The sequence below is a fragment of the Aulonocara sp. 'chitande type north' Nkhata Bay genome, linkage group LG23 (genome assembly GCF_057382095.1).
Source record: "Aulonocara sp. 'chitande type north' Nkhata Bay isolate Kocher_YH1m ecotype deep benthic linkage group LG23, A_spYH_male_GT1.1, whole genome shotgun sequence".
Classification (NCBI taxonomy): Eukaryota; Metazoa; Chordata; class Actinopteri; order Cichliformes; family Cichlidae; genus Aulonocara; species Aulonocara sp. 'chitande type north' Nkhata Bay.
Genome location: NC_141365.1, coordinates 16,441,691 through 16,454,414, shown reverse-complemented (window position 1 = coordinate 16,454,414; position 12,724 = coordinate 16,441,691). Strand labels below are relative to the sequence as shown.

The window sequence follows — 12,724 nt, the reverse complement described above, 5'->3', positions numbered from 1 at the left end:
AGTTTTTCTTAGGACTCGGGTGGAAGAGGCAAAGATTTAGTGAAGGGTATCTTAGTGAAGTTGGAGCCAGGTCCCCTGGGGAGTCAGCCATATTTAGTGAAGGTACCAGGGGGCCTCTCTGGGAAACTTAATAAAAATGTAAAAATGCACTGCTTCAGTGCTCTTGTTCAAAGCCCGTGTATCACATGAGAAAATCAGTGCGAAATGAAACCCAGAAGCCTCCGCTGTAGCTGTGGTCTCTGTTGTAGCTGTGGCTTCACTGTGCTATATAACTATGAAAACTTCGCTTTGCATTCATGTGAGCTGAAGGCTTTTCTGTATTGCTGGCTTCCCAGAAGTATTCATTTTTCAATTTCTATGTTAACACCAAAGCATTGTGCAAGAATGCAGCATCAGGTACGCAAATTATTTCCATATGTGGTTGAGAGTTTTCAAGCTTACTTCTTAAGCTCAAAACATCTTCCCATAAAGCCAATGTGATATGGAGGAGAATACGGACAAATGGCAAAAGCCTTGTGTTACGCACAGGCGCATAACACAAGGACAGCAAGAGGATCCAGTGACTTTGGGAGCTTTTTGCTGGCAGCGCTTCAGTCTACTGGCCCTGTTACAGGAAAGGGTCACTACAAGTCAATAAAGTGGGTCATCACTTTTATCCAGTGCAGACTTGTATCCTGATAGATGTTGTATCTTCCAGAATCATAATCCCCCAGTCAATGAATAGTTTGCCAAAAGTTTGAGAATGATGTTAATCTTGCTTTTATCATTTCTCAAACTGGTGGAAAACCTATGTGAAATGTTTGAGTCTGACATGTTAAACACTCTCCACTGCTATCATAAAAACACTGGTAATAACCTTAGGAACCAGTTGCTAAATGCTAAATGCATTTCAGCTTTTATAGACTCCACTTGGTGTATACAAAAGTTGTCCAACATAACCCACTGTAAAACACACAAGCAAATGCACGATGCTTAACATATCCAGCAACAACAACAAAAGCAAAAAACCCAAAATATTAACGTAATCAAATATTACTCCCAAACAAAAAAGTGATTAGCCAGCCAAAATCAACAGAAAGCATCAAATTCACTGAGACGAGCCTTGGAATGGTCGCAAAATCTAACCTAACATCAGAATTAAACGGACGAAGAAGAAAGAGGAGGAACAAGCTTCCTGTTCTCTTTTATTGGCTTCCAGCTCATTAGACCAGACCAGAGACATCTAAATAAAGAGTGAACAAATTATGAGGGATGGATTATAGAGTCTGATTTACAGATAACCAGAGGGCCAAGGGCACATAACAGCTAAAGCTGTCTTCACTCATGAACATTGGGCAGTATCTGGAGAATTAGCTTGTCCTCAAGTACCCTGTCTCACATGTAGCACACAGCAGAGCATAGTCTGCTTCATATGTGTTCTTACTACTGAAAACTGGTTTAGAGACAATGCCACTTGTGTATTATGTTACAACTTTCAACAGAGAGGTTCTCCCGTAAAGGCTCAGTCATGTCTTGAAACAAACTTCTTTTCCTTTAATTTGTCACCTCTCCATATCTAATTTTAAGAACTACGTACTCCAATAAAATGTTCTGTGTGTCCCAGCCTGGTTGACATTTAGAACAGTAATTCACTGAGTATTAATAGGCCTCTGCTAGATCTTATGAAACATTATAGGCTTGTGTGACAGGGACTTTCATCACAGAGTCATATTAGGTCTCATCACCTCTGCATCAAGAGTGATTCCTGTACAATAAAGTGTTTACATAGTTAGCTGACAAGGTTTTGTTTTTACTCATCGTGTATCCTAGAAAGGTTTCTTCTATTCTTAGAGAAATTTAGAAAATCTGTTATTTTTTTTAAAATAAAGCATTAACAGACATGTTTGAAGTTCCTAAAATTCACTAACCAATATGGGATCTGTTTGTCCTTGAGTGGGATCATAGTTTTCAGAGAAATTTACTACATTAGGATATTAGGCCTGAGTGCTAAACAGCCCTTTTAATTATCATTTCCTGTACAAATGGAAATGTTCTCATGTCAGAAAGAAACGGATGCATTTCATACAGATGGATGAGCATCTGGCCAGCTTGTGTTTTCTTAAGCTCTGATAATGTGTGGCCAGTGAGATGAGTGTTTCTGCAAAGACCAGCAGGTCAGCATCACACTAAATATCTTCCCTTGTCAGTGGTGGCGAACAGACAGCAGCTGAAAACCATCATTTTAAAGAAAACTTCGAGGCAGAGCTAATGCTGTGAGTGTAACCATGTTGGCAAGGTTTTAATAACTTCAGCTTAATCTCCAATTAACAATATCTTTTATTGAATTTTCTTTTTAAATGATAAAATGTATTCTTACATCTTTGACTTAATTCACAGTATTCATTAAATTGAAGCATTTTAGACCCAACCAAACCGAGGCGTCAGCTTTCTCTTGTTTGCACTTTAGTAAAATATTTGTCCGACACATAATAGCAGCTTTTGAGCGAGCTGAAAAGAGATAAAGGGAATTTAAACACTGTAGGCCGAACTAATGGCTTTGACTGACTACAGGGGCCCCTGCTGAATTAGGTGTTAAGTATTTCTGTTTGAGTGGCAGCACTGAGCCCTCTGGCAGTGTTGGTATCTTATCCACCAGCCTGACTGCTGCACATTGCCCAAAGAAGTCCCGGATCTTCTCAGGTTCTCTCCACAGTGACACCTCCTTAACATGCCACAAAACTGAAATACAACTCAACATCTTGCTTGAGTCTTCTCCTAACTGTTAATTGGTATTCATCTTCGTCATCTCCAATAACTGTCATAACTAATTCTAATCGATGTTTGGTCAGACCTGCTTTATGCTTTTACCTTCATCCATTTTTTTCCCTAACCACTTGTCAAAAGGTGGAGTAAACCCTGGAAAGGTTCATCACAGGGCTCTTTGACATCCACGCCTTTAATGAGGTAGAAAAGGTTCGTTTCTGGTACTGCACATGAAACGACAACTGACCATGACCACTGATGCAAAAAAAGGTCAGCACATTAAGGAACTTTCCACTCTTTCTGCTTTAGAAAGGAGTTGAGATGTTGCTTTAGTGAGAGCAAAGAGTCAAGTTAAGTCGGTTTTGGACTTAACACTTCAGAATAGAAACCCTATGCCAGACCTCCCTCACTTGCCTTTCCACTGGAGAGGCTGTTTCCTGCGACTAACAGGACTCTGAATCAGACCTGCCAGTCCTTGTTTCCTGGTCCCTGTGCTCAGGGCTCCATGGACACAGATGGGCTGCCTGGAAAAGCTTCAGAGATGTTGAGCACACTGTTACTGTTGGCCACTGGACTCCGATGGCTTTTAAAATGCCAGACTTTTGTTGTAAAACATGCCTTCCACAGTGCTTTTTGTCAATCACCTGCAGGTGGGAATCATTGCGTTTCTAAACTGACATGAAATATGAACACCGAATAAAGGCCAAATTTTATTTTACCAAGGGACACCATGATTGGAAGTGAGACATCTGCAAAGTGTGCTTTGCTGACTTTGTGGCCAAATGCATATATTTCTTCTTGTGGGTTTGAGGTTGAGCTGTGTTGCATCTTCGCTTGAAAGGCTTGATCTGGAGCAAATGTTTTATGACTTTTCATGGAACAACACTGTTTAAGCTGTTGGCATGTATGTTGTCCACTGCCTGGTTGCCAAACTTTGCCTTTTCACTCTAGTATTTCTTTCATTATTTGTAGGCTCATAGTTTGAGCTCCCTCCTCACTGTAATCACCAATGGAAACCATGGGTAGCCACTAGTGTTTTTATTTGGAGACAGTAATGGCAGAGGAACGCTCCAGAGTGGCGCTGAGACATATGGTATTGTTTTCTCCACAACAGAGCCTGCCAGTTCACAGGAACACATCTGCAGAGAGCAGCATGATTAGGTCCCAGTATCTCATTGAGTAAGAGAAGATCAAATCAGCCACCAAAGCATTTATCACATTAATATCAGAGAGTTATTGCATGCTCATAATATCCATCAACTCATTCTGCACTTTCCATCACCCTCCTGTGTTTGCAACACCTCTTATTTTCCAAACAGCTTTTTGCAATTTCCCAGACTAAGGGTGTTGCTCAGTGAGAACGCAGCTCGTGATAATTGATCTCAAACATTTGGCATGCTGTCTCCCTTTTGCTCCACATATGGCCATAACATGTTGATCCATACAGGCAGAAAGAGCCGGAAATATACTGTTAAATGTTTGGGATCTTCAGGACTGGCAGATGTGCTTTTATCTTACATGATTTTTAATATATCCTTCATTGAAAACACTGAAAATGCAATGACCAGATGACCAGAATCAGCTTTCTGGAATCCTTTATTTATCCAGGTAAAAATCTAATAGAGAATAAGATTGTTTCTTTTTTAAGAGGGCAGCAGAAATGACAAGAAAAAAAACGATTTAATCTCTCCAACTGTAACCACTTTCAGTAACATGGTTGACTAAAAGTACCATTATGAACATGAAAGCATGTATGTCAGTGCCAGGGGTCTAAAGTTAATTTCTAACAACTGCAAAATTTGAGAAATGTCTCTCTATTCAGGGCAGTCATGTCTTTAAACTTCGATTTTCTTGCTCATGTTACTATAATCAGAAAAAGAGTGGTACATTAGTAGCCTCCAGAACTGATCCAATAATTTTGGAAGCTGAAACATCAGACTTCCTGTTGAAACATGCAAATTTTGACTTCCCCAGCTTGGTAGTCTAATATATTTACTGTGACTCAGCTTCAAATAACTGACACCATTACAGAGAACTCAGTATGGCAGCACTTTGTTAAAACAGATCTCCACCCGAGAGTAGAGACAATTTTACTTCACAAGTATTTCTTTTCTACAGCTCAGTCGGGAACCGCTGGAGCCCAAAAACGAAGCCAACATCGAAAGCCTCACAAGCTCACTTCCTACAGTGTCCACTTTACACTAATTTACGTCACTGAACGGGGCCCTCCCTACCAGTTTGTGCAATTTTTGTGTCTTTTGGGATATTTTCAATGGAAATATCTAACAAATAATATGGCAGACTGTGTAGCACAGAACGTTTATGCTTTGGTTTTGTTGAGTGAAATTCTAGTGCCTTAGGTTATTTAACCCTATGTGTCACTGTGTTGCACCTACACACTTTTTAGAAGCAGCTTGCTAACTAGGCATGCTAGGATTAACCGATAACTTAGCAGTTCAACAACTCGACCAAATACGGTCACTTCTGGCTCCAAAAGACAAACATGGTTGCAGCCAAATTGTTGATGTTGGGTTTCAAAATATATACAGTCCATGCTACAGCCCTATAAGGACATGGATACAATGCAATCATCTTTAAGATCTTTTTCCAGAGTTTCCTGACATGAGAATAAGCAAAATGGATTAACTAAAGCACCCTGTTTAAGTACACCAGCAACGAAACTAGCACCAGAGAACTGAATGACAGCTTATGTAAACAGTACGCAGTACAGTATATTTATATTTATAAATGCCATTTAAGAAACTACACTTTGGTTTCCAGCACTTTTTGGTCTACCAGGCGTGCAGAGAGAGGCCGAGCAGAGAGAGAGAGTTTGTTAAAGCCCAGAGTGGGTGTCTCACTTCCCCGTTTCAAATTCCTGAGGTTTCCAGCACTCTGGAAGGCCTGGAGCTAATTTGGCTTTCAGGCTTTCCCCTCTAATTCTTTGCGACTAATTATGGTCGTATTCCCGCAATTAAACTGATAAACTCTGCTGAGCTTGGCAAGGATACCCCGGCCCCTCCCCGGCAGCTTAGCGCACCACCCCTCTCATCTTCGCCATCTTTCTTTCTGTTGCTTCTTACTGTAGTAAACACACTAAAAATAAAGTCAACCTGAATTCTTCGACAATGTCTGTCTCCTAGGCAGCAGTATTTACAGCCTCTGGTGACAATGCCAGGAACACTGAGAGGAGCGTCCAGAGGTCAGACAGATGTTGTGCATGTGGAGATTTGAAAAGTTATGTCTGAAAAGCCTAAACAGTCAGAAGGGATATTACTCTGTTATCATTGAAGCATGATTGCAATTTAGGGACAACTTCATAAACTCATCACAGAGAAGTGGTCTGACGTATTATTTCTCAGATTCAAATGGATTTATTGTTTCAATTGCACCTGCCAGCACTGTCTCAGCTCATGCATACAGATAATATACCTTGGAGGAAAGAAAAACAAGGAGGTGGGCTGTCTAGACCGTGCGCTAGGATTCATTTGGATGTTTGGTAGGCTTTCAGTAAATATGTATGTGAATGTTTATGTCTTTGAAATGAAGCTCTGAATTCCAGTAAGTTGCAAAGGTGGTCTTTTCCTGAAAAAGTTTGTATTTTCTGTTTTTAATATGTAAATGTGCTTGCCTTCTTGGTTTGTGTGTGTCAAAGATATGTGTTGTCCCTCGTGGGATATCTGTAGCCCCTTGTGGCCACTTTAAAACACAACTATACATTTGTGATGACGCACTACACTGGAAACCAGACACCTGGTTGTGTAGAGGAACATGTGTAGAAATATCCTGAGCATACTTGTACAAGCTTTGCAAAAAAGTGAGAAGTTCAATCGTATTTAAAGAGTTAGTGCTTTGCTGTGTTTTACAGTTTATATTTTTGTGACGCAATAAGAATGAGCAACATTGAAGTGCATGTAATTCTCAACAAGTGAAACACTTTTAACAGAAAACATTTTCTCTGAAATTGAGTTGGACGTGAGGAAAGCTGAAAAAACTGAAGAAAACACGTTATATAGAGCAGGTAACGTTTTATCCCAACAGTTCCTTTGTTCCTTACACTCCTGCTTTTTTTCTTCTCCTCCAGGTATCTATGGGCTCACAGGTCAGGTTTAAGCCGGAAAACTTCTCCCTCTTCACCCGCATACAGCAAGAGACCTTTCCCCACGGCAATGAGCAACTCCTCAACTGGGCCCAGAAGAAGTACAGGGCAGTCACCTCTTTCTCTGAGCTCAAGATGACTCAAGACATCTACATCAAAGTCGGAGAAGGTGTGCACCAGATTCCCAACATTCCCAAACATAGCTCTGGGCCCCAAGGCACTCCTCCACCCCATTCCCCTTTAGCTTTCATAACTTTACTTAGCTTTTGTGTTTTAGCCCAGGCTAGAGGTTTACATGCACTATGCTAGAAAAAGATTTTCCTTCCCTCAAAAGACAGTCACCCTTTCACACTTTTTAACAGGCCGCCTGTGGTATTCCTAAGTTTTGCTTGCTTACAGCCTCAAGAGTTCTTGGAACCCAGAACAAAAATGGTTGTATTTCTGTAACATTGTAACATCTTTAAAAATGACTGGGTTCAGAATAAAGCCAATACATTAAAAAAACAAACATATATAGGCAAGTACTTTCTCTACAAGACAAAAAAATGATCCCATTTAAATTGGAAATGTCACGCTTTTATCATCCTTATTTCAAACTTAAAATCCTTGTATCAGAGCAAGCAAACAAAAAAAACCACACATAGACGTTTGTCAGCAACAACTCTGCAGTTATCGACAGTGCAAGGGTTTTTGTGTTTGACAAGAAATGAAAAATGTAGCTGTAAAACAAAAGTTATGGCAGCTGAACTACGAAGCCAAAATGATGAGTTTAGTACTTTGACTTACTGAATTTTGGGGCTTACAGACACTAAAGTAGTTGCTACTTTGCTGTTAATACACCAGAAGACTTTATAGTGAAGCCAAACAAACACACAGTACTGCTTTTCATTTTTTAACAAGGTGCAAGGTGTCATATTCTGTAGTTGGGGGAATAGGTGGTAGTTTTACCAGGAAAGAAAAAAGTTAGGAGGGAAAGATGAGGTTAGAAAGAATTAGACAAATTCTTTCTGGTTTTTTCAATAAGTTGAGGGAGGAGGGTTTCTCAAGTGAAGAGCACAGAAGGAGTCTCCAGGGTGGCTATGATTGATTTTCACACATGTTCAAGATGCAGAATTACAATTCTTTATTTTCTGCTCTCACATTGTGAACAGACAACACATCCGACTCTGCATTTCATCAGCTCTCAGACGAGATAACTTGTTTTTAATGAGAATCTATTACTACATGAATATAGAGCAAAGCTTGTGTCCAGAAAGAAATTAATGGCTCCACTAAGTAAGTTCTCTCTGTGTTTTGTTAGTTTCTGTGGAGAGCGGAGAGGTTGCTCAGCCTTCACGCTCTTGGCTGGTGTCATTAGGGGCTGTGGTTTGGCAAAACCTCAGAGTGCCATGATGTTTACTTCAAGTAAAGAGCTGTAGATTTCCACTCCTTCACATCTTCAGAAGTGTTTCATGAAGATGGAGAGATCCTCACTTTGCTTTCTAGCATGCCCACACTCAAGGTCTCTCCTCAGCTCTTTAAGTGCCACAAGAGTTCCGGAGAGGAAGGTGCCAGCCTTCAGTTTACACTCTGTCCAAAGTTCTGTTTGCCAAATAAGGAAGCATCTGTCTGTGTTTTCCCGTTGTGCTGAGAATGAGCACAACTTTTCATCTTAATGAATTTTTTGAACTGTTGTGAAATTGAAGGAAAAAACACAAGAAGTTTTGATGACTGAGCATGAATATTATTGTCCTGTTATTGCAAAAGAATTCTGGTAAAACATCTTGCTAAGATTTCCCACATAAAATCTAATTTCCCTGTTGATGGCAAGACAGATTATGCCAACCAGGGCAACCTCGTTGGGCGCACAACCCAGGGCCTTGTTAGTGCTGCGAATAGTAGCTGCAGGGTTACAAGAGCAACTCTGCTGTAGATGGGAACAGCTGGGTTAAAGCAAATGTTCAGTCTTCCGAAGGTTTCGTGAGCAGGACGTTGAATTCGTCACTAGAGCAGGGGTTGCTGTTCTGTTGTTGACATCAGGCTCTGACCTCTCTGTGGTAGAGAAGTACCAGAAGCTATATTTCTCCTTTGCAGGATCAAAATAGTTTCACAGCCCCTCTGAACAGTAACACAAACTTTTCTCCACTTTCAGATCCACTGTCTTCTGACACCTGCAAGATTGATTCCAAGTTCCTGTCTTTGAACTACCTGGGCAGCTACAAGGAGCCACAGACATCAAAAGGCTGCGTCCTCTCTGTGCCCCACAAAGACAAAGAAGTCCACATCATTGAGCTCCAAGCCCCAAACGCCAGCAGGTGAGCAGCCAAGGCTGCAGAGGCCAAGAATACATGTTGTCACGGTTTATTTTTGAGGTCAGGATGCTCTCAATAATCTCTGTGGAGTTTATTTTGGATGGGAACTAACATGAAGGCGGAGGGGGGTTATGTTCACTTAGTGGTTTTCTTTTGAGGAAGAGATTTCAAAACTTGGTCTAACGTTCCAGTTTGCCAGATAATGTCCTCACTCCCCAGTGGAGTGATTATTCTGTACACCCAAAAGACAGAAAATCTGGGAATGTGTTGTATCTTGCTGCGGTGTTATCTGTTATGTATTGCATACGTCTGCATTCTTTTTTCTGGGAATACCTCCAGCTTTTTAATTAGTTGGCCAGACAAAGGCACAGTAACATTACGTAGACCTGACCATCTATTATTATTTGTTCTTTCTCTCTCCTTTTTTCCTGCAGTGCTTTCCAGGTGGATGTCATAGTTGATCTGCGGCCACTGAAGGAAGGTACCTGGGTACATCGAGACGTTGTCTTGCTGCTCAAATGCGCTAAATCTGTGAACTGGGTCGTCAAAGTCCACAATGTGACGGGCAATGTGCATGTGGTGGTAAGTTGGCAGCATTACAAGAGACAAAGGCTTTCCATCAAATGATATCTTTTTTGCTCTCCAGGCATCACGGATGATTTTATATAGTTGATCACATATCACTGTAGGTGTCGCGGACAGAAATGTCAACACTTTACGCTGCTGGCCAAAGAAGTTGTCACAGCAAAAATGTGTTTTGAACTGGCGCCTGGTCCACGCTGGGGGACAGGGTGGGGATAACAGGTTAGGAGGAACTGTGAAATGTCATTGTGGCACCTCCAGGAATTGTCATCACTTTGAGAGAGCCAGAGGCTGGAGTGAAGAGGGCATCATATATTTTCAGAGCCAGGCGTGCTGCAGTATTGGGCCAGAGCTGCTTCCCATCAATCATAATGTGAAATACGCGGAGCGCTTTATTCAGGCTTTTGGGCTTCCTCACCACACACAAAAGACAAACAGAGGCTAATTACTACAATATATCAGTATACACCTTACTGAGAAATATGGGTTTGTGCATATCAACGGTGTGCTTGAGCATATAGTTTTGATATTAAATCTTCATTACTGCCACTCAAGTCTCAGGACCCTCGGGAACCATAAGAATATGACACCTATGCACACTTTAGAAGAATAGTTTAACTGTAGATCATGTCGATACACAACTGGCCGTGGTCCAACCACCACAATTGCTGCAAGGCTGGAATTTAGAGCTCCTCTTTTCCTGGAGTAAAAAAAACAATTCCAGTTGAACTGAAAGAGAATCACCAACACCTTTTTTTTATTTTGTATGCCACTTTCTTAAGTTTGCATTTTCTAGCATGTATATTTGTGTTCCCTGAGGTGTGTTTGTCTGCGTGTGTGGGAGAGGGCTTGCGTTTCCTCAGTGTCTAATGCTGATACTCGCTGCTGCAGCAGTGACACTGCACTTTTGCCAGGCATGCTATGTTTGTACAGCTGCCTGCTATACACTGAGTCGATCAGGTTTTTGGGTGTAATGCCAGGTCAAAAATCCATAACACTTAGTGGGGAGAACAATTGAGTGTCATGCATTGTGTATAAAACAACTTTACGGAGTTAAATTTTGTTCATCTATTGGATTATATTTCGCTAGCAGTTTAGTAGATGTACAAAACATAAAGAAAAACATCAATTTGGCTGTAAATGTAACAACTAAGGGATGCATTTTCACCGGAGGATCCATGCTCCGGCACGTTTGGCCCTCAAACACCACTTCGTTTGACTAGTGTGATAGCTGTGTACACACCCTGGATTGTTTAATGTGGTGGTCCCAGGTGCAGTTTATTTGAATCGCCTTCACAATGAGAGCAGCCTCTGGAAAATCTGAATTCCTTCCTTTATTTTGTTTTAGAGCTAATTAGCAAACAACTTAATGTTAATATGATTGGAAGATTACACCTTGTAAAGATCAGTGTGTTAAAGTTCTCATTTGTGCATATGTGAAACTGCGAACTTTAGCATGTAGCGGTGCATCACACAGCAACAGACATTGCTATGATCTTCTAGCATTGTTACGTCCCGCTGAACTGTTCAAATAGAACCTAACATCACTGTTGTTTTTATTCTTTTTAATTGATGTTTACAAGATTGTAACATACATGGTGAATGTGTGTCTAAATGGTTGACTTTGAGTGTAACACTAGCTTACTGTAAACCTGCACCGGTTACAACAGCTGACATCTCTCAACCATTTATCTTAAACATCCAAAAGGTCAGTCATTTTTTAGCTCCCCCACTGCTTACATTTTGACTTTCACTTGACAGCAGCGGTACACAGGATACGCTGCTTGTGCAACCAATGTGTGAGAGATCGTCAGCTACGCTAGTGATATGATGGCCAAAATAAAACTCAGGCCTCGATCTGTCAGAAAGCAGGTTCTCGTCAGTGTTGCTCAAGAGACTTGAATGTGTGGGAAATGGTTGTGAGAAAGAATGAGGCCTCCCTCACTGGGGGAGCAGCAGGGCAGGACGCAAATTTTTAGGAGCAAGCTAACATGTTGGTTTCTGAGCAATGATCGAGCTGCGACACGCCCATTACCTCACACTCATTCACATGATTCACACATGATTCATGCAGAATAAGTGCAGGACTGTACTTGAAGTTGAATATCTGTGATAAAACCTGAACAGTAAACCATATTTCTTTTTTTTCTTTTTTTTTTTGTAAATCAGATTCTGTATTGGCTAACTTAAATTTCTCTTCTTGTTATTTTGAGAAAGCATCTAATGAGAGTTCTATTCCACAGGCCTCTGATACAGTGACTGTTGGCTCACAGGCACTAGTGTCCAAATCCCCCACGCAGCACTTGCCATCAGGGCCACAAGCCTTAATCCAGTGGGCAAGCGATCGTGGCCACAATCCAGTCACATCTTACACCAGCACTCCCGTGGCAAACCACTTCAATATCCGACTTCGAGAGCCAGGTAAGCTGAAGAAGAATCACATCCTCCATTCATGATGAAGCATAAAACTAGCGTGCAATTGTAAAAAGTTGTAGGTGTAGTTTCCTGGATGGAAAATCAGCCTCATAAGGTTACGTGTGACTTCTAGATGTCGTGGATTCTCTGGAGAGCAAATTACCTCCCGAACTCGCCATCCTGCGTGATTCTAGTCCTCTTCCTGTAGATGGAACGCCACTGCGACGATCCGGTCTGCCGTTTCCATTTCTTACAACTGGGGGCATGCCTCCGCTGGGACACCTGCCCTACGAGTCCAATGAGCCCGAAATCGTTTTGAATGTTGACCTTAGTGTGCAGTGCAAAAAAGAAAGGATGGTGGTCAGCATTGACAAACAAAGTCTTCAGGTGAGTAAACAACCGGACATTCTCTGATTCTGCCCGGAGCCCAACAGGCTACAAATAATGGTTATTTTAAATATCGATGTATTCTATGCTTCTGATCAATGAGAAAGGCATTTTGTTGATTTACTTTTGCGTCTCTTTTCACACGACACAGAGTCAGTGTGACAAAATGTGACAAGAAGAGCGGAAAACAACAAAATGGAGCTCATCC

General features: G+C 41.3%; 1 protein-coding gene across 2 annotated transcripts in view; it reads left to right on the top strand.

The window, feature by feature from the left end:
• Window positions 1–12,724, top strand: part of tgfbr3 (transforming growth factor, beta receptor III) — a 66,088-nt gene that overhangs the window by 38,938 nt on the left and 14,426 nt on the right. For both annotated transcript variants that reach the window (XM_086281758.1, XM_086281757.1), the window contains exons 5-9: window positions 6,827–7,010; window positions 8,973–9,135; window positions 9,567–9,714; window positions 11,958–12,135; window positions 12,263–12,516. In XM_086281758.1, coding sequence (XP_086137884.1) covers window positions 6,827–7,010; window positions 8,973–9,135; window positions 9,567–9,714; window positions 11,958–12,135; window positions 12,263–12,516 — 927 coding nt within the window. The remainder of the gene's footprint in view (window positions 1–6,826; window positions 7,011–8,972; window positions 9,136–9,566; window positions 9,715–11,957; window positions 12,136–12,262; window positions 12,517–12,724) is intronic.